This window comes from Cupressus sempervirens, chromosome 11 (assembly GCF_028749045.1).
Source record: "Cupressus sempervirens isolate cs-2001-9-10 chromosome 11, ASM2874904v1, whole genome shotgun sequence".
NCBI classification, from domain to species: Eukaryota; Viridiplantae; Streptophyta; class Pinopsida; order Cupressales; family Cupressaceae; genus Cupressus; species Cupressus sempervirens.
Genome location: NC_143128.1, coordinates 619,553,981 through 619,579,914, shown reverse-complemented (window position 1 = coordinate 619,579,914; position 25,934 = coordinate 619,553,981). Strand labels below are relative to the sequence as shown.

The 25,934-nt window shown below is 32.6% G+C and overlaps 1 protein-coding gene across 1 annotated transcript; it reads left to right on the top strand.

The window, feature by feature from the left end:
- Nucleotides 1-1,162: 1,162 nt before the first annotated feature.
- On the top strand, nt 1,163-4,063 carry LOC149531219 (uncharacterized). The gene is made up of 5 exons (XM_089808804.1): nt 1,163-1,464; nt 2,435-2,557; nt 2,655-2,745; nt 2,884-2,999; nt 3,333-4,063. The coding sequence occupies exons 1-5, from the start codon at nt 1,195-1,197 to the stop codon at nt 3,558-3,560; spliced, it is 828 nt and encodes a 275-aa protein (XP_089664930.1). The 5' UTR covers nt 1,163-1,194; the 3' UTR covers nt 3,561-4,063.
- The last annotated feature ends 21,871 nt before the right edge of the window (nt 4,064-25,934 follow it).

Below are 25,934 nucleotides of genomic sequence, written 5' to 3'. Positions count from 1 at the left end.
GAACTAACATATTGAGCTTTTGGTGCAACATCAACCCCACTCTAACAAATATACCTTTAATTAAACCTTCACTTCTTTATGCTTTCTTCCTTCTATTCAGTGGATGAATTTTCAATGTCTTGAATGACAATAATTTGTTTGTTTCAAGTAAGTTGCGACCTTGAACTATTTCAAGGTCCCTTGTAAGAAATCAATCCATTGTTGAATTTATCTCGGATTTGATGGTCTTTTATTGTTAATCAATGGCCTTACACAAATTTTATTTCTCTCCCTAAGAGGTTTTAATGTTGATTTGACCAAAAGTTGTGTACTTGAGGTGACATTAAGTAGCAATTTAGTAGGAATGATGGGACACGGTGAAGGCAAATATATTAGGGTGCCTATGTATATGTACCCAATAGCACTAATAATGTTTAGATTATGTTAGTACTATGCAAGTTGTTTGGGTTTTGTACTTGTATGAATGAGATTGTTTGCCTAGCATCATTGTTTGTGTCTTAGGTGATCAACTACATAAACCTAGGAAGTGGTGACATGTGATGTTAACTGAATGGGTTATATGTAAAATAGATTTCACTATAATTTTCCACTCAACAATCCAATTGTATTCGCGTTAGAAGGTGTCACTAGTATGGGATGATAGAGTAGTTGACAAGACAAGGGCTTATTTTTTTAATACTTGCATATTTAAAAAGCACATATCAAACATCACGTATACATTTTGTGGGCTATAACTTCTATGAGTTTTTTTATATGTTTTGACTTTTTACCTCTGACGATGAGGTTTACAAGTGTGGGCCCTAAACACATCCACTAACATATAACCTATTAGACCCTGCATACCTTGTAACTCTTCTCCCCTATACTCCTAACAAATTTAATAATATCTTTTAAATAAAATAACAGAACCACAACACATGAATATTTCATATTTTTTAATTTATAAAAACAAAAATGACTCAAACATGGCCGCACCTATCAATGTGATCTAAAATGACAAATAATAAAACCTATAAATTAAACTCTTACCGAAAATGAGAACGGATAGTTATCCATTTTTCACTCTGATCATAATCATCCGAGGTGATTTTTGGTTTCTCACCATCACGAATTGAAGTTTACCGCCACAAAGGATAACAGAAGCGTATGGCCGATACAGAGTAAGCAGAGCAAACGGAAGCGAGGAAAGAGGGCATGGAGAAGAAGAGTGGATCAGTACCTGCGACAGGGTGTTACAAGTGTGGAAGGGCAGGGCACTGGTCAAGAGACTGCCCTTTCTCCACTTCAGATAATGCAGGGCAAGTAAAACAGGCTGTTGCAGCAGAGAAGCCGGCACAGGTTCCCAAGGTGAAGAAAAAGATTCGTCGGACGCTCACACCAGATCTCCTCCTCTCCAATGAAGGTCTTGGCTATGTTCTTGAGCACATGCCTCGCATGGTTCAGATCAAGGGTCGAGGTCACGAGGTTTGTCCCATCCCACTTGTTTCTATTTTTGTTTTAAAATTTGTTAATATTTGTAGATCCTTATTTCAATATTCCATGAAATATAACCTAGCTGCCCCATATTCTATCATTCTGACTGTTCCCAATGCCCTTAACTAAAATATCATCGGCCCCTCATGCACATAACGCAGAAAAATAATCCATAAGCTGTTTAAATGCCCTTGTAATCGGCTTTGTTTCGTTGTCGAGATTTCAACTCATCAATGTCAGTCTTCTACAGCGTAGGGATTTGAACCAGTTCTCCTTATCGATTACCTTGTTGTTTTGTGGGGTTTCAACGGATTCTTTTTGTAGCCTATTTCACTGCTGGTTGAGGAATCAAAATAGCCTTTCTTACTGCTGCGTGGGGATTTTAACCTATTTTCCATTGCAGCGTCAGGGCTTGAATCAGTTCTCCTTATATGTTGCCTTTATGTGTTGTAGAAATTTCTATCATTAATCCCTGTAGGCAAGATGACCTTATTTAAAGATTTAAATCAGCTCCTCATGTGCCGCCCCGTTGTGATGTAGAAATCTCCACCAGTTCTCTTTCTATAACCTTTTCACTGCAGCCCGAGGATCTGAACCAGTTCATCCTTGTGTGATGCCTAATTTTCATTTGGGAATTTCAGTCAATTTACCTTTTAGGCCATTTCACCGCATTGTAGAAATTTCCACCAGTTCAACTTGTCAGTTGTCGGTCATCTCAATTCAGTGTGATTACTTCAACCAGCCCTCCTCATGGCTCTCTTATTGCGCTGTGAATGTTACAACTATTTTTCTGTAACAGTCATATCGGTTATATCTGAACCAGCCCTCCTCACGGGCTTCATTCTTAAAATGTGGGCTATTTAACCAGCATATATTTGGATCCTTTGGAAGCCTATCCTTTCTTGCTCTATATTTTTTATTTACTGTATTTTGTGTTTAGATCTGGATTTGTTGAATGCAGGTAACCGATCTAGGTAACTTGATGGAGGCCTATATGCATTGGCACTCACTCGTATTACCTTCTGTCTCGTTTCCCTACTTTGTGGACAGAGTTGAGAAGGTTGGTTGCACCAAACGCGTTAGGGTATGTATCCTTCTCTTCTTCGTCTGTGCCTTTCTCTTCACATAAATTAAAGCCCTTAAAATATTGCTGATTATACCAATTTTGTGTACCCTTTCAGACCTGCCTCCGAGAGCTGAGAGAGAGGGTAGCTAATGGAGAGAATCCCAAAACTTTGCACGAGCCTCCTACTGAGCCAACTCCTGGAGATGGTTGGTCCATTTTATTTCATTTATTAGATACAAGATAGAGTTCTTCTAAATTTAATCCAAATCGTTATTGTGGCATTTTGATCATAGTTTCAGTGCTCCTAGAAACCTTACCAATAAAAATAAGTTTGGGTTTTCCAGATGAAATGGTAGATGGTGAAGTTGAAGTCGAAGGGGAGCAAAATAAAGATGTTGCCGAAGATGATATAATTGAAGAGGACTTATTTGATGAACTGTACAGGCAGGCAACAGGAGAGGTAAATTGACAAACTGTACATTGTAATTGATTGATTTTTTTCCTTAGCTATGCTTAAAGGCTTGTTAAACTCAATTCCACATACAGAACACAGTAATATGACAACGTGAATAAGAGCTAGGATTCTAAAATTGAGCGACTTCTTTTCAATTTAAATTTGCTTGACAAGCAATGTATTTTGTTTGTTTGGAAACAACAGATCGCCTCTAGTTAGGAGTGCACTTTGTAAAATTTAAGCGTACTGATACATGCGTCAGTGTATAGGGTAATGTTCTCCCATGCTGGTTAGCGTTTCATGTCTATAATTTATGTGTTGTAATAACGTTGCTTTCAGGAGACAGCATCTTCAAAGATTGTTCCAGATGCTGATGTTGCCAGTCAGTCATCACCCACTATGCATACTCCAGAGGAACAGGGCATTCAACCATTGGGGAATGATGATCATCAAGAAATGACTCAGACCCAGATTTCCGAAGAACAAAAAGCACGCATGGAAGCTAACAAACTAAAGGCTTTGGAAAGGGCTGCCGCCAGGGCATCAGCCCAGTTACAATCTCAGTGAACAATATTGCATTTGATTGGAATGGTTTGGTTGGCTCTCTATAGCCAGTTGCTAGCAAATCAAAACCAAGAATAGAAGAAAAATGCATGTTTTCAACTCAATATTGTTTTCACTATCCATCTTCTCATCAGATCCAACTTGTGTAGCATTTTGAAATTTCTTGTACAGAAAACATATATTTGAGTCAAGTTTAAGCACTCTTTTGATGTTTGGAGGCCTCTAAGAATGACCTGGAGTTGGGAGTACTATTGTTTTTTCTTCTTGGATTGCCCTGGGATTGAATATCAGGGGTTCGGCTTAATTTATGCCATTGACTTTGTCTTATAAAGTTTGCAAAGTAGTCTACGATCACAAGAAAGATGAATTCTATCAATCTCATGCTCCTTAACAACCGGCCTCGAATGAAATTGAAACTATTTTAGTTTGAATGCAACTATTTTGTGGCAATAAGTGAAGAAAGACGAGGATTAATATTCATATAATCTTGGATGTTGCAGATTGAACCTCTGTTTTTTTGTGTTTGTTCTCATGGCCTCTGTTCTCTGCATGCAAGTCTCTGTGACATTGCCCAATTTTCACTAATCTTTGTGATATATCTCGCTTATGGAAATAAAATAAAGTTGTTTTCAGAAAAAAAGTTAATAAAACGTATAAGATAATACAGTTTTCAGAAAAAACAATAAAATGTATAAGATATTCAAAACAAAATTCAAAATCAAATTATATGTAACAAGAAACATAGACAATAATATTGACTGGTTTTTCATTATATATTTTTTTGCATTTCTGCTATAAATTGTAGAATTTTTCAGTATTAGCATTTTGAAATAGTATTAAATAGTATTAAATAAGAGATGCAATGCGTCATAGTTCCTGCCAGTAGTGTACTTAGTATAAAGTAGATAAAATAGATATGATAATTAATAGACGGAGGGAGGGGGGAGAGATACATGGATAATGACTGAGAGATGAAGAAGAGATTAAAGAAGAAATATGTGAAATAGGGGGATGAATAGGTATAGAAACAGGCTCTAAAATATTTGACATTTTGAAAACATTTTAATCAAATTCTAGATTATATTTTGATATTGGATTGCCTAAACTTGTACATATGATGCCTAAGGAGGAGGATAGGAGTACCAGGACCTATAAAAGTAATCTCTTCAAATGCTCAGATGGTTGCATGGTGCTAAAAGAGGACCTAAAAAAGGTAAGGACGGAAGTTATGGACCTAAAGAGGAAGGTCAATAGAACTTCTAGGTTTAGTCCATGGGTAATGGATAACTTGACCACCTCTATCTTTTTCCATAAAAGAAGATGATGGGGTTCACATAAAGAAGGAAGACATTTAGAAGGGACTTTTCCAAGTGGAAAGCTTAGTTAATTTTGTTTGGGGTTTTTTAAATAATTAAAATCTTAATCTTAATTTTATTTGTAATTAATTTTGATGTTAAATGAATTGTAAACTTAATAATAGTCATAATAATAATTAATTACAACATATAATGATTAATCTTGACTTGGGTGTGTTATGGATTAAAAAAACATATAATTACTAATACTATTTGTAATTTTTAAAAATTCAAATAGATTTTCTAAAAAGATTTAAATATTTATCAACACATTTAGCTAATTACTCTAGATCTTTTACATTTAAATAAAAATCATACTAAAAAACCCAACTAAATCATGCCACCCTCTTCAATTTATTATATCTATAATGTCTTTCTATGCATAAAAATTAAAATAATTGAAATATAAATTTAGAAATTGAATAATGCAGTATCATAAGATTTGCTAATTATTAAGTCAAAAATACTCTTAAGAAGGAACCACAAGGAAAAAAACTCCTCAAGAAGGAACCGCAAAAGGAAAAAAAGGAATTGCCGCCTTTGACATAACCCAATAACTATGAACGACTATAAAATATAAAAAAGAGAGTAGTGAGATCCTGTTAATCAATCAACAATTACATTAGTTTTTCTTACATTCAAAAAGTTTGAACCTTTTGGTTTAGAAAAACCAAATAAAATTACCGCCAAAGCAAACATACCTATTAGTAGGTTTGACATAAGTATTGCTTCGGGAGCACTTGATGCAATTTTGAGCATTTACAAAAACTTCGAGCCTGTCTCTTTGAGCGAGGAATTTAGTGCTGATTCTACATGTGACAATAAAACTACGCAAAGTTCCTAATGTAGAATTCATAGAATAATCACTAGGCTTTGGCCTTGTTTCTTTTATTTTAATCACACCACATCATTGCTTTCGTATTAAGCTAGATAATCATATTTAACCTCCATGGAAGATATTTTATTGTTACATTAATATTTCGACATTTTATCATTCATTTTAATTCTAATATAAACAATTAGAAACTTCAACTGTCTTTATAGATTTACCAATGATCTTGTTACTTGAATCTATCAAATTTTGATTGTACTTCACTTTTTAATCATTCATATTTTTTACTTCCAAATTCTTATTAATTGTCTTCTTATTTGATATAGAATTTTATTTTTCTCTTGAAACCCAAATTTAGCTTTCTCTAAAAGAGTAAGCTAAATTTCAAGTTATTTTTCCTCCCTTGATATTAAACCTTGTTTGTATTTTGTCTACCTCAATAAATTACATATTGGTTTTATCACTAAGACACCTCCAACAAAAAATGACGTGTACATCAACAACACATTACAGAGCACTTCATTCTCACATGAACCAGTTTTGAGAGCAACAAAAAGATCTATCCACATGCACATTGCGACTCCTTTTTATCTAGTGAATCTTAAGGGAGTTACCTTTTGGAATGCAAGCAAGTGATAATTTTTTAAAACTATTTCTTTACTCACTTAATTGTTAGCAGGTCCATCCTTTATGATCAATTCACATAACTTCTCCTTGCATTTGCATTTTGTTTAAAAGACACTCTTCCTCTTCCAATTATCTCTAGAGGTTTCGTTACAAGATATTATGATTCTTATCAACATGAAGTTCTCTCCTATCTTTGCTTTAGCTTCTTCTAAGAAATGGTTTTTCTTTGTTTTGGCCTACCATCACTTTGTTGGAATTTCAAGGGTAGTCTATGGCCTTGTAGGCTTCACCACAAATAAAACACTTCAAAGGCTTTCACTCTCAAAAAGGCAGTTGTGCTTATCCCCTTCCTCCAACACATTCCCTTTCTCTCAAGTAAACCTTCTCATTCTTGCCTTCTTTTGATTCTTTACTCATGTTAGCTTCTAAAGAAACTTCTTTCCCTTTAGTTTGATTGATGCCACTCTTTTTATTCATTGTTTTGTTTATTCTATTTAGTTTCTCCTTAGTCTTGAAGGCATATTCATATGCCTCAGCTACAATAGGATCTTTCACTTATAAAAAGTTCATCTTGAAGTTGAAACTTGAGTCTATTCACATATAAGGTTGTTGCTTGCCCTTCACTCTCTTTGAATATCCTTTCAAATTTGCAACCTCATAAGCTATTTTGTGCAAGTCTACAATGATTGATCTATTTGTTATTAATAAAAAAATAAAGGAATTTTGGTTGGTTATATAAGGACAAGAATTAAGCTCTTAGATATCTTAACATCTTAGGTCGAAGTTCTACTTTTCTCCATGTTCTCAAAATTTGCATATTTCCCACCATAATGTTGCATGTGAATTCAACTTGGAGGCAATTTTTTTCTCTATTTGGATAATCTTTGTTCATGTCATTCATCTCAAAGCACTTCTCCAACTCTTGGATCTAATTTAGGAATATATCAAGATTGAGCTCATCTTTAACATAGTTTTTTTTTGTTTTGTTTAGTTAATGCTTCAAAAAGCCTATCTAAAGGGTTTGAAGCCCTAGTGACACCTAGTAAGTTATGTAGTTCCTCTTTTGATTCATAAAATAATGATTTGGCTTCAAGGTCATCTACCTTGTTAAAAATTGCTTTAGCATTTCTTTTCCCCATCTTCTCAAAATTTGCACATTTCCGATCACAACATTGCATGTGACTTCAAGTTGGAGGCAACAACTTTTATTCTTTTTGGATTATCTTCGTCCATGTCTTCCACCTCAAAGTAGTTCTCTAACACTTGATCTAACTCACCTTTAAAATTAGAAATATCCACCTTTACTTTGGAAATTTTTTAGTTAATGCTTTAATAAGCCTATCCATAGAATTTGAAGTCCTAGCAACATTTACTAAGCTCTCTAGTTCCTCTTTCAACTCATCCAGTAGTAATTTGGCTTCAAGGACATCTAACCTTTTAAACACTTCTCTAGGTTTCTTTCATGGCCTCATTCATCTTGGCCATTTTTTGCCAATTTTTGTGGTCTCCCCTTTGGGTAATTGTGAATTACTTTAATACCAATAATTGATGTAGATTGAACCTTTATTCTTTGCATGCAATTCTTGATAACATTGCTCAATTTTCTTATCAATCTCCATGATAAACCTTAATTTTAGAAAATACAAGTGTCATAGTTTTCCAAAACTAGAGTTGTGTATAGATATATACACACCAAAAAAAACTTGACTTAATTGAATTAGAATTTGTTGACCAAGATCAAGGAAAACCAACAACAATATTGACTAACTTTTTGTTAAGAAAAAAAAAAAAAACATTGATCAAAAAAGCAAAAAGAACCCCTCAAGAAGAAGCCATGAAATACTAATTTTTTTAATTACCATGTGTAAAATCACAACCCAATAACTACGAACACCTACAAAATTGACTAAAATGATGGGTAGTGCAAACCCATCGATTAATCAACAATTATACTATTGGAGTAGTCTAAGTTTTCACAGAAATGAAGTAGGCCTTCTCCCTTCAGCTAAAATGTGGAAAGGAAAGAAAGATTTGGATCCTATTGAATAAACATTTAAAGAATTTTATTAGGTTTCCACAATCCATTTTTGACATACATACTCTGTTTTTGGATTCGATTGTGTACATGATCTATTTCTGAATAAACATTTGCTTAACAATTTCACACTTCCAAGTTCGAGCCCAAACGATGAAGATGATCACCAACTTTTCTAGCAAAGTTCTTTCATTCAAAAAGCTTATTTGTGGTTCTTGGTTGCTCTATGAAAAACAATTTACACAACCTTATCTCAAACAATTAAGTCATGTTTCCTTTTCCCATAAGTTTATGGTTTGTATATTTAGTCTATTTCTTATTTTCCATGGGCTTAAGGAAATTAACATAAAAAGTAAATATTTATATTGGATGTATGGGGCCACTTGTATTATATAATAAGTTGATTGATTTAAATTGGTGCACCCAAGGGTTGTGTAGGTGGAATTTTTAGGGCTTGGACATTTAATCAAAACAAGTTTTGAGTAAAGGCATGCTTGTAACGCCCTGCCAAGGGATCCAAAAGAAATAATCCTAAAGTTTTACTAAGTTTGCCAACATTTTTTTTTTCAAACAAGAAGAATAACATACACATCAAACACATAGTAGTGGAAGCAATGACAAGTAATCATCCAAAAGAATACATAACAAGTTACATTCCTTAAGGATCCCATGATGTTGAATTACATTTAAATTTAATTAATATTAAGTCTAACAATCACCACATCCACACGAAAGAATAATCAAAAACTCTAATGTCCATTTAAATAATATACATTTGTTCTGAATGCCTCTTGGTAAATGAAATTTGGAATGGTCAATCATCCACTGTACATGTCACAGGGTATGAAAGGCTAAAATAATTTACATATGTAGAAATAGAAATACATCATCCTCCTTGGATCCATGAAACAAGTACAATAAAATAAATGAAACCATCCACCATACATGATATATCCATCCATCATAAAGATATAAACATCCATCATAATGATACATAGATAGAATGAAAGTAAATGTAGACAAGAAAGCTCCAACCATGGTGACTACAGATGAATCTTACTGGTAAGAGTAAAAAGCACTACCACCTGACCGCATGGAACCTAAATGGCCCACTCCCACCACGCTAAGGAGATAGTCTCAAGTCCCAAACATGATATCAAACCAAATATCAAAATACTCTCTAAGTCCAGGAAATCCTAAAAGAAATCTAACTCAAAGGTTCCAAGATAAGTTGACATCTAATTCCCAGAGGCACACAAGACATGTAGGAAACCTACTATGTAAGAAAGCAAGTGTCATCGCACGAATCACCTTGGAGTTACCCTGGTAGTCTCTTAGGACCCCTAGGTCCCTTGTGATCCCTATGCGGCCACTAGTATCCTCTCGTACTGATAAGGCATACTACGAAATGCAAGGTCACAACCAAGTGTTCTCTCTACTCCCATCCTAGTCTATACTAGCACTCAAGGCATGGACGAGAAGATACAAAGACTCTTATTAGGTTCAGTTTAATCTACATTTAGTGTAATGTTTTCACTTATTAAACAACTTACAATGAGTTACCTTGGGAACCACTTAGGGCCTCAACCCGCATTGCAAGCCACTTCCCGACACTGCATGTAGATATAGGGGCTCATAAAATCACAAATCAAAGAATCATATAAAATCACCTCAGTCCTATACAAGTGACTAGAAAGCATCAAAAGATAATTCACAATAATCACATCAGTTCTTTATGAGCAACTAGAAAGCATCCCAACATAAATCACAATACCCATCGGTTCTCAACGAGCAACCAGAAAGTATCCCAATAATACTGATCAATGACTCAAAATGGTTAAGTCAAACATGTCACAACATGACATCATCAAGAACATAGCAAACACTTTAGTCCTATCAAAGCGACTGGAAAGCAGTCCAAATACAATTGATCGAGGACTCAAAAATGGTTGAGTCAAGTATCTCATATACATACACCTTAGCTTCACACAAGGAAATTGGAAAGCAATAACGAACAATTAAATACAAACTCATCATAGAGCATATCATCACATTACCATGGTTGGGTTAAAAGATCGAGATCAAAAAATTAACATGACATCACTAACTCATAACCCCCGAGCCTCTAGTAACATCCTAAGATTGGTCAATACTAGGACAACCCAAAACCCCAAAGCATAAACAATACATAGAAAACATAATAGTCTCACAGTTCAGTTTGATTTTGAAAACATATTGATGAGTTAAAAGTAAGGTTTTAGTTTTCGTTTCAATGTATGTTTTAGGTGTATAAGATTCTTAGTTTATTCCACATAATAACCCATTCATTTATTCGACTCAAATATATAAAGTTACCCTCATTATTAAAGCCAATCTCCTAAAAGAATAATCTAATGATAATCATTTATTTATTTAAGTTATAAAAGTAACCATTATTGATTTTAAATAAAATAATTACAATTTTATTAAAATCAATATTATTAATTTTTAACAACAATAATTAAATTTACAACTTCATTAATAACTTTCATTATTAATAGATCTTAATTAAATCAAATTCAATTAATTTAATTAATAATTTATTTAACTATATTAGAGTCATTATTATTTTATAAAATACTAATATAATTTAATAATGGAATTATTAATAAATAATAACATATATTAAAATTTAATAAAATTGAATGCAAATTTAAATTTAAAACATATAAAAAAATGCTTTTAAAAAACGCATACCTACAATAAAGGTTGCTGGCCTCCCCATAAAGGGGTTGCCGAGCGGCGTACCCTGCTGATGTAGCGTAACGCTAGCAGCGGTATGCTGTACCACTACTATCGCAACCTGCATCAGCAGTGTACAATGCTGACATAGGTAAGTGGGGGGGGGGGGGGGGGGTGTGTTATATATATTTTTAAATTTATTTAAAAACTTCAAAATATTTTTCCAATTATGTATAATTCATATTTTACTTTATTTTAAATTTTTATTTCTAATAAAATTTATTCTTCCAAGTCAGTTTCTCCCCTTCCAATAAAAAGTTAAATTAAAAAAAAAAAAAAAAAAAAAAAAAAAAAAATTGATATTTAATTTGATAGAAAAATTACAACCAACCACTCGAATTTTCAAACTAGAATTTCCATTTTCAATTTCAAATCTTTCCCAAATTATTTGATAGGAAGATTCGATTAACATTCAAATTTCTAAATTAAATTTTCTTTTAAATCTCAAACCCTCCTAGTTTTAAATACAATTTCCTTTTACCTACGGACGAGGTTTTCAAATTGATTTATTTTCCTTTCAATCTTATTATATAGATGGGATACAATACAAATATCATAGGTTCAGAACAAGAGAGCGATAGATTCATGCAACAAAATCCAGAGAATCGATTTCAACAATCACAAAGAAGACAAGATTATCTAAATAATATAATTCTAACTAGGTGAACAAAACTCAAGAACCTGCCTGGTTCTGATGCTAAAATCGCAATGCCCAGAAGATTTGTGAGAGAATTTGCTTCTATCCAAGAACTTCTCTCTAAAAATTTTCCCTTTCAAAATTCACGTCCCCCAAAAATGAACCCTCCAATTGTGATAAAGAGTTCTCTCCTTAAATCAGGGCGCTAATTGTGCTTTCACCCGAGAGAACTCTCCGCTCACCAGACTTCAACTCTAAATTAACTTTTATTTTTCTTTTATCTTTCCCATGCATGATAATTGAATTATTAAAGAACTTTATTTAATTTTCACTTGACTTCACTTTTAATTAATTTATTAAATCTCATGCATGCATTATGCAACTCTTATTAAATTCTCTTATTTTAATTTCTTATATTTTAATCTCCTGCATACATTATGCGAACTAACAACTTTTAATAAATTAATATATTTTCACTTTTAAATTATTTTTGAAACTTAATTGATAAAATATTTATTAACTTAAATAATAATTATTCAAATGCCGAGTCTTCGAGTGTCTCTAATGCCGAGTTATGCTTATCAAATGCTGAGTTACCCTGTTTATAAGTTTGTGTCGTATGCAAATGAATTTAATGTCGCACGCTTTTATTCAGAGCATTTACACCGATATGACTTTCAAAGTACTTTTTGCAGGATCCAGATCTTTTATTATCTGATGATATTCAATTTTGAAGTAATGTTGGTCGATTGCTTCATGTGAACAAATCCAAATATTTAAGGAGTAATGTTTGTAGTACTATTTACAGTTAGGATTAGGACGTCACTGGAGAGATTAAATGACAAGTTGCAATCTGATTATTTAGTAAGACTCTTCGCATCATCTTCAAAAATATTTGCAAAGGCTTAATTAGGCAAATACAATCTGTAAGCTGAGATTGTGTTGAAAAATGAATTCTGGGTGGGATATAGATTTGGTTTGCGCAACATGTCATATACAACATTGTTTAGTTATGCCAATTTTTTTTTGGATTTGGCTACAACCGGCATTAGATGAAGTTTTGCTTCCTCGGCATATAACGGATGAGGAGCTGTGTCAAATGTTCACTTTGAACTCACACTCTGTCAGTTCAACCATTCAGTGCATCATTGGTGAGGAGCTTCTTTGTCCCTCAACACTTGTGTTTTTATATCACTCCCAGGTCATATCTATTTTCCTTTCCAATGCCATGGACCTTCTACAATCTCCAGAGTTACTTCAAGGATTGGCTCGTAAGGTAATTCTACCACATTTCTTACTGGATTATAAGTTGGAGATGGCCATGTAGAAATATGATTTATGGAATGGTATGGCTTTGGTTGGTCGTCTGTTTTCACATTTTCAAATTCTGCAAAAGCATGAATTTTATATCATTTTTGAGGCAATGAAAAAAACCATAGATAACGACAATATCAATTATTTGAAACAATCTTTGCCTTTTGGTCCACGGTTATTGGGTGAGTGGGTGGTGGAAATAATCTTGTCAGTTGGAATGGCCATGATTTACTTGCTATCAGATCATTATGCTTCATCCCCCACTTAGCTAAATGCATTGGCAGTAACTCCACAACCACTGGAACAGAATCTTTGGGATTCTATCGATGTGCCAAATTTTGATTTAGATTGGCTAGTTCATAGTTTAGTTTCATGATTTGGCTATGGAATTCCCTTTGTTGGTCTCTGGCACCTCTGTTCGTGTTCTTACAGATTGGGCACAATTGCAAAGCATTGTTTTAAGGGTTCATCTCGGAATTACCCTTCTTTCAATTGGGGGTATCTCTTATGTTGCTGCTCTAAATCTATTTGTTGCCAAACTTATTGTATCTGTATTATGCAGAAGTTTAGAGTCGGTTATCTTCAGATGGGTGATAACCCTTTGTAATTTTTTGCTATTAATATATACATGCATGTAAACTTTAGGGACGATGCTGGGTTTTCTTCATTAATTCTTTCCCAGTTGACCTCGTTGAATCAGATTAATAAATATTATAGTGGCTTGCCACTTTTGCTTAAATATATATATATATATATATATATATATATATATATATATATATATATATATATATATATATATATATATATATATATATATATATATATATATATAAATATAAATTTAGCATTTATTTAAAAATGAACTCTAAATATATTATTAAATTAAATAAATATTATCATGTTCTAAATTTATTCTTATAATTTTTATCCTCAAATTTACTTCTTTTTATTTAATTAATTTCCCAATTAATTAAATTTTAAAATATCATAATAATTTTCCATTAAATTAAATCATTAATTTAATCCTTTAATTAGACTTAATTAATAGAAAATTCACCAAAGACTCATAAAACAACATACGAAAACCCATCATAGAAAAACACATACAAAATCAAACTAAAGGGTTATAATCATGAATTAACATCATTCGACGCATTTGAAGGGTACTCAACTCGAATACTTGTCTTAATTATCTAGGACAAATGGCTTAAAGGTTTTGGATTTGGACTTAAGAATTTATCTCCCCTCTCTTACCATTGAAATAATGCGATAGGGTACGCTCATCCTGACAATTTAGGGAAGTCGATACCTAGTACTTGCAACTTGCATAAAATCCATGCATGTACAAACACAATATTCTAAGCTAAACAGACAATGGTAGGAAGTGGTGCATCGTGTAGATCTCGAGTAGTAGGTGACTACGATTCCCTTCCTTAACCACATCAGAAATGCCATACATAAAGAAAATAAACACATACACCATACACATCTATGGGGTAAGTATCCATAAGAAAACACGTATAATGAACCATCTAACTAATCATCATCAATAACTAAAAACATTGCAATAATCATCATGCATACGTGAAGTATAGAGTACCAAGTAATCTTATCATAAATCAACTAAATCTGAAACCATATCTGATCATCTGAAAGTAATGCTACTAAACATCAACATAAAACTGGCCTAAAAGAGTTCGGTAATGATAACAGAAATGCAAACTAGGGGTAGGCACTACAATGCTTGTTTATAAATTGATTTCACTTCATGTGTAAGATTGGCTATAACTTGTTGTCTCCCACATGGCAGTTTCATTTAAGAAGGTTGTCATAAAAGGATGTTAAAGATTAAGCAAAAATAGATGCACTAATTCATGCATTGAAATTAATGCCTCAAATTGGCGAACCACCTATTAGTTAATTTCATGGCAGCCCAATTACCAAAGTGCATAGATTGGAGATCTTCAAATAGAAGGTGGATGATGCATGCAAGAGAAATATAAGACAAAATATCACAGTTATAGTCATTTACACCAAAACAAAATAATCACTGTAAGTTTATTGTATTAACTCTTTTAAAGATTGCATAACTGCCCAAAATAAACAATTAATTAAAACAAAATACAAATTATTCCACTCAACAATATACTAACCACACACATCCAATATTTCACTGCACATGTAACCCATGTTGATATAGTTTTCAAATGAGTACATCAATCGGTAGTATCTTAGTTGCATGGTCTTCATTTAATCTAATATTAGGTGATACTGAAGAAAATTGTCCGTCACCATTCAAACAAGTGGAAAATAATCATTGTCTACAGTTGGTTACCATAGGATGAATAGACCAATCTAAAAGAAAATTGAAAAAAGAAAAATTCATTTAAAATTGATTATGAAATGTCAAAACTGGATTTGTTAAAATTGAAATGGTCATTGCATATAAGTCTTTAGTGAGTTTCAATTTGCAAGATATGCACAAAACATGGATGTGCGAAAACTTTTAAAAATAAATAAATAAATAAAACAATAATATATTATATATTTAAGATTTAATTCTTATCTTAGATCAAAAATAGTTTTAATTGAATAATGTGTATCATCTTCTAGTTATAATCAGAGCTAGGGTGTCCAATTTAAAGATTAATATTAAAATTAAACTAAAGTTATTTAAATTTAATTTAATTATCATAATACAAAATTTTAAAAATAATTATAGTTTAAATTTGTTGTTAAATATGTTACCTTTATTTTGTCTGAACCAAATAAAAAATAATGTGCAACTATTTTTAAGATTTTAGAAATGTAATATTCTTTATTTTTAAATATAATCATTTTATGTTTGTCTTTTTTTAAAGGTGGCTTCTTATTTTTATGTTTAAATAATCATTTAGATTATTATCTTCATAACCTAAACTCTTGATAAAATCCACCTTAAAAAATGCATTATCATGTTTGAAAACTTTATATGTTATATTTCATAATTAAAAAAAAAAAAAAGCTTAAAGAAAAATAATAATGATTTAAACATAATTTTAATACTTATTTTTTTTCTTTTTCTTAAAACACCTTCAAAAATATTACAGATATCTTGTATATAACTATAAAAAATTCCTTTACTTTTTTATATTAGGAGGAAGAGGAGGAGATGGAGAGGAGGAAGATGAAGAGGAGGAGGAGGAGGTGGGCAAGGAAGAGGAAGATGTGGAAGAAGAATAAGAGGAGGAGGAGACAATGAGAAGTAGGAAGACAGAGAGGAGGAGGAGATGGAAAGAAGGAAGATGAATAGGAGGAGCAAGGGAAGGCAAGGGAAATGAAGATGAAAAAGAGGAAGATGAAGAAGACAAGGAGGAGGAGGAGACAATTAGGAGTAGGAAGATTCAGAGGAGGAGGAGGAGGAGAAGAAGAAAAAGGATAAGGGGAAGCAGGAAATGGAGGAGGAGAAGAAGAACAAGGAGAAGGAGTAAGACATGAAGAAAGAGAATGAGAAGTAGAAAGAGAAGAAGGGGAGGAGGAGGAGGAGGAGGAGGTGGTAGGAGGTGGTGGTGGTAGAGGAGGAGAATACAAGGAAGTGTAATTCTAAATAAATTTTACTATTGACCAAAATATTGCACCTCTTTTGGGTGCAACTGCTAGTAATAATATTATTAATGTTGTTCTTGGAAGATTTGTCCAAAGGAACCATTTTGAAAAAATATTTTTTTGTCCTAATAAGATGACTAATTGGTTACTATGAACCATTGTGTCAATTGATCATTTTGCAAAAAACATTACTCAAATTTTTCATATAATAAATATATTATCTATTGTGGTAGATTTGATTAAAAATATATTTAATTATTGATATCTCATTGTGTTAAATCAATAAAAAATATACTATATATCTCATTAAGGATGCCTTAGAGATTTGATCCTACATGCAAGGAATCAAGGGTCAACGTTTTTTTGGTAAAAATTAGATACACAAGATGATAGATACAATGAGACATTAATTAAGAGAAAGGAAAAACTTAGTTAATGCTTGAAGTAAAATTGCAATGATCATGCAAAACATGCATAGAGAGTTTCACAATATTTTATTCAAAGGTGAAGTACATTAGGCATTAACCAAATAGTTGATTTACCACCTAAACCATTCCAAACCAAATTACTTCAAATATATTAAATCTATTGAAGGATAGGCAATAGAGACCACATCCCTTTAAGATGGAAACTAAGAAAACATAAAATAACATGGATATTTTTTGAATCATTTGATTCATTCACACACAACATGCAAATTTCTAAAGTTCAAACCTCATGATTAGGCCAAACTGTTGTCAAGCAATATTGCACAAGTAAAAGTCTTTGTCACAAAAATCAACCATGTTGGCATATTATGAAAGGTTAATAAATAGTTTTGTCATTAATGTCAAAGAAACAAGGAGGCTATAAGGCAAGCACTACTGGGATATAAGGGATACTATTAGGCATAAGGATACTAGAATCAGTTGTGGAAAAGAACAAGATTCTATATGTTTCTTGGTAGACACTGGTTACTTTGGGATTTAACTAGTGGAACCCAAAATGTCTTGGGTCCAAGCGATTAGTTATGAAGTAACTGAGAAGGAGGTCATTGGTTGTGTTGACCAAATACTAAGTTTACATAAAGATGTTACAATGAAAAGATATGAAACCTATGAGGAATATTATTAAAGAGAAAATTTAAAATTAAAATTACCAAAATTTATGAGGAAGAAGGAGAAAATGATTAAAACACTTACATGTCATTATGGTGAAGGATCCACCAACACTACAGTTGAAGCAAGAAAATAGAGAAAAGAGGCCAAACCTCTACCACTTCTAACCACACCAACAAAGGAGAAGAAGAGAGTCAAAGATGAAGGAAAATTAGTGGAGTCAACAACCCTACTTGCCACTCAGGAAGTTCAAGATAATAAAGATATCGAGAGAAAGAATCTAGTAGTTGTCAGAGAAGAACAAGAAAAGGAGCGATAAAAATTGCCAAGGGGAAGGTATTTAAAAGAAGAAAATCAAAAGCCCTAGTAGGAGAGAGAAGAACTGCAAGGAGTCAGAAAAGAACTCCATCAACCACCAACAAGAAATCTAACAAAGAACTCAAGAGAAGGAAGTTAGTTCATGGGGAAAGATGTAAGGAAAAAAAATGTATAAGCCTACAGATCCCCAGGAGATGACAAAATATATAACAAAGAAACAATTAGTTGGGAGAATCACCTTTGCCTTTGCCAAATTATTGGAACAAGATAAGAAGATGATTGAAGATACAATCCTTAAGCATTTCAAGGAATTTAATAAATATCCAAGAGATTTTGTAGATAGTGTACCAAATGAATTATATGAGACTTTATTGATGATATGTAACTCTCTGGAATGGAGACATTAACTCCTGTGGTTTTAGTTGATGAGGAGCACATACTTCAGGAAGATCTTAAAAAATTATGGTATAGAGTATTGCAAGAAGAGAAAAATCAAGCCTACTCATAGGAAGGGATGTCACATGTAAATGGAACCTTCACTGTAAAAAAACTAATTAACAATGCCCCTAGTACACCCATAAGCCATTAGATAGAGAGGAAATTATTGTTGAAGATATTACTAAAAATCCAAAGGAATCTACTGAAGGGATGGAGCAATATGACAATTTAGCACAAGTTTCTATACTCAAATAAGAAGAAAAGGTAGCTACCACCATAAAAATTAAACAAGGAGAAGATACCACCAAGAAGGAAGACGATTGTAAAGATAACACATCATCAAGTGCATTGCTAGCACAAACATTGGAATTACCAAGCCACAATCTATTGTCAACATAAGAGGTACTTAATGTCATGCATACCCAATATTTTGTATTAACAACACACGAGCATAAACTTACATCCACTAAGAAGAAACATACACCCCCAATTGAACCAATAGTTACGAATAAGGAGGATTTAATAGAGAAGCCCCAAGATAAAGGTGATATAGGTACTCATTCAAAAAACATAGGTAACAAGGACAAAGATAAAGATGGCAAATCACAATAAATGCCTCAAAATATTGACAAAGGAGAAACATGTCAATTTGCCAAAGGTGAGGTTTAGACACAAAATGAGAAGGGAGGCAAAGATGAAGATGAAGAGAAGGACAAGAAGAAAGATCGAGATGCAAATAAGGAAAAGATGGACACTAAAGGTTAAAAAAAAAGAGAGATAGAAGAAGAGGAAGATAGTGATGATCCACAATTTGATATATTGAAAAAAGATGCTTTGTAACTATACTGCAAAGAAAGGGATGAGTTTGTTTGAGTTTTGAAAATTCAAATAAAAATTGATAAGTGAAGATAAAAAAGGATCAAGATGCAAGTTCTAGCCAAAATATTATAAGTGTTTGAAGATTTAATGCATGTGATCATTTTAAATAAAGAGCATTCTATTAAAAAATTTCTAAAAGTTTATCTTGATAAAATTGTTGAATCAAGATCAGGCCTTGAAGAACAATTTGCACGAGTAGCCATGTAGAAGGTCGAAGACATAATTACATAGAAATTGTCTATTAGAAAAGAAACTCTGAAGGGTGAACTTCATCAGACCATTGATACTTTGAAGGAAATTTTAATTAAGGAAATTGCTATTATACTACACTATGCAACTTTGATATGTACTGCAGATATGGATACACGAATTATCAGTGTACATAGTGAATTGTCAAGTCATATTGGAAGTGTAGTGGCTTCTAAATTAAATTTTGTGGAACATCAAATGAAAATAGGAACTAACAACTGAGAAAGAGCTCATTATTGTCAAAGTTGCAGAATCACAAGATTTAATCACACTACATTGGATGTCATTAGGTCTAATTTTGCTGAACCTGAATGAATTGTATAGTTTCCAGAATCATGTATAGTAGATAACCTTGAGGAACTAGCATATGATATACAACATATGACTAGTTTCAACACTTTAAAGGATACATGGGATACAATTTTTCAAAACACAGGTAATAGGTATACAACTATCATTGTTAAGTTGTGAGTAATTCCATAAATAAACAAACAAATAAAAATAAATAAATAAATAAATAAATAAATAATAATAAAAAAATATATCAAACGCCCCGCTCGGGAACCCAAGAGAAATAATCTATCATGATTCAATGTTCACACACACACACACACACACACACACACACACACACACACACACACACACACACATATTAAAACAACATCAAAGTAACAATGCAGAAGTAATATACACAAACACAACATTTACACAAATGCAATTACAATACAAATTTCATTCCTAAAGGGTTCCTTCATGTTGAGTCATGTTTAAGAAGTTATATTAAATAGTTTAAGTCTTAAGTACATGTTCATGATCATAAGGAAACAATACATACATCATCTCATAAGAAAATGTGTAAAAAAAAATTGATACAATGAAATACATCTAATGAATAACATCCATTGCACATGCCATAGGGTATGTGGGAATAGATACAAGTACATCAAATCACAAGATAATATAATAACACATATACATCAATTGAATATAATAATTTGAGATAGGAATAAGAATGATAAAGGGTACAACTGCACCAACGAGCATCCAACATTTGCAAATCTGAGGGGGACCCAAATGGTAAGAAGACACTACCTCCCGACTGCATGGTCACCTAGTTAGGCTTCCACTCCCACCATGTAGGGAAGATAATGTATGCTCCACACAAAGATAATCAAATCATAAAATAACCCTAGGCAAGGAATCTTGATAACCAAATCTGCCTCAAGGATAACAAAAACTACTCAAGAAGAAGAGATAATCAAAATAAAAATGGACTCTCACTCTGATACCAACATCACACACCATGTCAACATATAGATACCAAATACAATATTGAATCAAAACAAAATAAATTCAATGAAAGGTATCCGCCTTAAGTCAGAGGCCACATGTCCAAGAACAATAATCAACATATAACAACTATCATCAATAAAAGTAAATCCCCAAAAATAAGTGTTGTAAATATAAGAGGAGTAACTAAGAGGGGAGGTGTGAAACAAGTGCCAAAAAAATAAATCACAGATTCCTTAGATGTCAATACAAATCAAAATATAACTTCTACTGAAACTTAGTTAACACATAGGCACTTGGTTAACCCTAACAATTTACTGTCACTCGACAAGTACTAACATATCAACTTTAACCTGATAAATAATAAGCATGCATATTTTAAGATATTAAGTGTGATTAACCTTAATTAACTTAGTTTCATATACATAAAATAAATAGCATGAACACAAGTGACACTAGGATTTAACGTGGAAACCCAATTTGGGAAAAACCACCAATTGCAACTAGTTACTAATTTTCACTCTTATGAAGTGAACCCTATTAGGAGCTAACCCTATTAAAGGTTACAAAACACACTATTAGGTGTGACCCTATTAAAAGATTTAATCACACTATTAGGAGTGGCCTTGTTATAGGTCTTTAGACACTTCAATTTAGAAATTCCACCTTGTTAGAGGATTTGGAAAATAGTTGTTAAGCTAACTCTGTTAAGAGATTTGATACACTTCTACAATTATTAGAGAGTAACAATGACACAACCTAATTGCTGATGCAACTGATTTTATGATTTTATATCTCTATTCTAGCTTAAATATTTGATCCTCCTTGATTAGATAAAAATTTACAGCTTGGTCAACTCAAGATACCCTGCTATCCTTCAAATTTGCTTCCTTGGTTTATCTTTTCAATCCCATGCTCCTCCTCTTCAATCTCACAACTTGACCTTATAATTATATCTTTTCCCTTGTCAAGTTAGCTTGAATGCACTTACAAATATTCAATATTCAACCCTTAAGTTGGTTAGACTTAACAAATAAATTCATTAAACTAAATATGTTGATTTAAGAAAATCCTTCGCTAGCTGACCCAACTCGGCAGACACTAACTCTGAAATGATTTTCCTATGTTAACCTAGTGAACTTGGTTAACACTGCAACTTCATAAAATTCTTTTGGTAACCAAGTGAGCTCAGTTAACATTGGTTCCATGCTAACTTTTCTTTGTCAACCGAGTTAGCTTGGTTAACACTGGATTTATGCGAACTTCTCTTTGGTGCCCGAGTGAACTTGCTAGACACTGTCTTCTGAACTTGGTTTACTCTAGAATGCTTGAAAAATATTAGAAACTATCTTCATCACCCAAGTGAGCTTGGCAGACACTAACTGGTAAAGATATGACATTTTGTGTAACATCAAAGACAATATACAATTGATCAATTATTTTCAACAATCTCCCTCTTTGGCATTGATGACAACACAACATGTCATAATACAATGATTTTTTTAGAGAAAAATAAAAGTACAAATATTTCCTTAGTTTCATTCTAATTCTCATCCATGAGAACTCTCTCTATCAGTGTGAAATCTCTCTGACATCAATCTCTCCCTCTGGAATGATTTTCTGATTAATTTGATTATAGTGATTGCAATATCAAACTTTCCTTCTTTGATATCAACTCACATCCATTCTCCCTCTTTGACATCTCTAACATATATAAAATTATCTCTAATTTATGACAATAAAATATTCTTCTATTAGACATAAATTTTCTCTAATGTATGATAAAACTCTCCCTCTTTGACATCCTATGCCAAAGATAACATTCAATGAACTTCCATGTACCTGATGTATTGATTCATATGCAATTTTCCCTTTACAATACTACATTGACTTGACTGATCTTCAACATGCTTGATGAATGCATCACTAAAATATGATTAGTGAGCTTCAGATAAGGGAATCATCCCTAGCTTACCACTTAGATACAGAAATGCATCCTTAGGTAATGGCTTGTTGAATATGTCTACAATCTATTCTTTTGTATTTACATATTCCAATCTTACTTACTTATCTTGCACCAATTCTCTTAAGAAATGATACTTAATTGAAATTTTCTTGGTTTTGGTATGCATCACAAGATTCTTGGAAATGTTAATTGCACTTGTGTTATCATAGAAAACAACAAATAGATCTTTATCTCTTACTTCATACCTGTCAACAATTTTTTGAACCAAAAAATATTTGTACAATTGACTGCTGCAACAACATATTTTGCTTCAATTGTTGATTGAGAGATACAATTTTTCTTCTTGCTTGTCCAATATACTAGCCTCTTTCTAAGAAAGAATGCTCCACCACTAGTGCTCTTCCTATTATCAATGCTTCCTTCCCAATCAACATCAGTGAATACTTTCAATTTAAAGTTGCATCCTTTCTTATACCACAAACCATAATCTTCAATATGCTTTAGATAACTCATGATTCTTTTGATTGCCATCATATGATTCTCTTTTGGATTAGTAGAGAATCTTGCCACCATTCCAATTGCTATTGCTATATCAGGTCTTGTATGCACCACATATTGAAGTTTTCCAATCATTGATCTGAATGTAGTTTGATCAGCTTCTTTTGAATCATCATCTTTGGAAAACTTATGTCCAGTAGACATAGGTGTTCCAACTGGTCTAGAATCCTCCATTCAAAAATTCTTCAATATCTCCTTGATGTTTTTTGATTGAGTAATATAGGTACCATCTTTCTCATTTTGATTCTACAGGCCAACAAAGAATTTGATTTCTCCAAACATTGACATCTCAAATTCCTTTCTCATTTCCTCAGAAAAAGATTTACATAGATCATCATTTCTAGTAAACAATGTATCATCCACAAATATTTCTGCCAAAAAAATCTTCTTATTCGGTCCTTCTTTAGTCTATAGGCTATTGTTATCATTAGTTCTTTGAAAAACAATCTTTAAAAGATACTTTTGTAATCTCTCATACCATGCTCTGGGGGCTTGTTTCAGACCATACAAAGATTTGTGTAATCTACAAGCCATGTCCCTTTTGCTAGGATCAATGAAACCTTCTGGTTGCTCAATTTGGACTTCCTCTTCTAAGATTTCATTTAGGAATACTGATTTCACATCCATTTGATACACTTTGAATCCTTTGTGAGTTGCATATGCAAGTAGTGTTCTAATAGCTTCAAGTCTAGCAATAGGAGAAATTTTTTCTCCATAGTCAATACCTTCCTCTTGAGCATAACCCTTGCAAACTATCCTTGCCTTGTTTCTTGAAACTTCTCCATTCTCATTCAATTTATTTTTGAACACCCAATTTGTGTCAATTACATTCTTATCCTTGGGTCTAGGAAAAAGAGTCCAAGTCTTATTCCTTTCAATCTGATCAATTTCTTCATTCATAGTTTCAATCCAACTTTCATTCTCCAATGCATCTTTAATAGATCTAGGTTCAAATTTAGTAAGAAAATATGCACCTTTTAACTTTTTCTTTGTCATTATACCAACTGATTGATCTCCAATGATTTTCTGGGGTGCATGATGCCTTCTGGCATATCCAACAAGTCTGGGCTCCTTTCTAACATCAATAGGTTCACCATGATATTTTTTTTCATGCTCAAGTCTCATTTTCTATGACTCAGTTCCATTAGACTATGACTCAGTTTCCACTTGTTGAAACTTAGGTCCTTATGATGACTCGGGTTGCACTTGTTGTAACTCAGGTTGAACTAGAGATTTTGGGGACTTAGAAAGATTGCTGATTCCCATTTGCTCGAATATCAAGAACAATATCAGGCTCATAGTAAACAAAGTTTCTATAGTCTTCAGGTTCCTTACTACTTTGTTCTTCACTCTTTTATGCAAACTCATCAATCTTTACATGTGCAGTTTCTATAACTTTATGAGTAGATAGATTCAAAAATTTATAAGCTTTGCTCTTATTTGAATATCCCAAAGACATTCCTTCATCACTTTTCACATCAAATTTTCCTTTTCTAGACTCATTCAAAATATAACATTTATTTCCAAATACTTTAAAGTAACACACATTAGGTTTATAGCTATACCATAATTCAAAAGGTGTTTGATTTGAATCCTTCATCAACTGAACTTGGTTCAAGGTATGAACTACAATGCTGATTTCTTCCTTCCATTATTTGATAGCAACATTCTTTTCTATCATAAATGTCCTTGCACAATCCATGATTGATCTATTCCTTCTTTCAACAATGCCATTTTGTTGAGGTGTACTAGGTGCAAACACTTACCTTTTGATTCCTTTCTCATTGCAGAATTTATTGAATTCATTAGAAATGTATTCTCCTCCTATGTCTGATCTCAAACATTTCAATTTCCTTCCTATTTGTTTTTCCACTCTAGCCAAATACCATTTGAACTCTTGAAAAGTTTCTAATTTATCCTTCAAATACATAATATTCATCATTCTAGAATAGTCATCAACAAACAAAATAAAGTACTTATCTACTATGTAGCTTTCAATGCCAATAGGTCCACAAAGGTCTGTATGGATGAACTCCAACACTTCTTTAGAATGATAGTTTTTTCTTTTAAAACTTGTCTTGCCCATCTTGCCAATTTGACACTTCTTGCACATGCCCATGTCAGGTTTCTTCGAGCTTGGAATGCCTCTAACCCTTTTGTTCTTGCTTATATTTATTAGATTATCAAAATTCACATGACATAACCTCTTATGCCATAACCAAATTTCTTCTACTTGAGCAATGAAACATGAACTTTCATTAAGATCTATGTAGAATAGGTTACCTTTTGTTTTCTTGCTAGTCCCAACCAAATTACCTTTTCTATCTAGCAAATTGGGCTTTCCATTCATGAATTCTACCTTGAATCCGCTGTTATTCAATTGAGCCACACTAAGTAGATTATGCTTTAG

Coding starts and splice junctions, on each gene's coding strand:
- LOC149531219 (XM_089808804.1), top strand. CDS start 1,195: ATGGAGAAGAAGAGTGGATCAGTACCTGCGACAGGGTGTTACAAGTGT. Junction 2,558..2,654: donor GTTGCACCAAACGCGTTAGG/GTATGTATCCTT, acceptor GTACCCTTTCAG/ACCTGCCTCCGAGAGCTGAG. Junction 2,746..2,883: donor TGAGCCAACTCCTGGAGATG/GTTGGTCCATTT, acceptor TGGGTTTTCCAG/ATGAAATGGTAGATGGTGAA.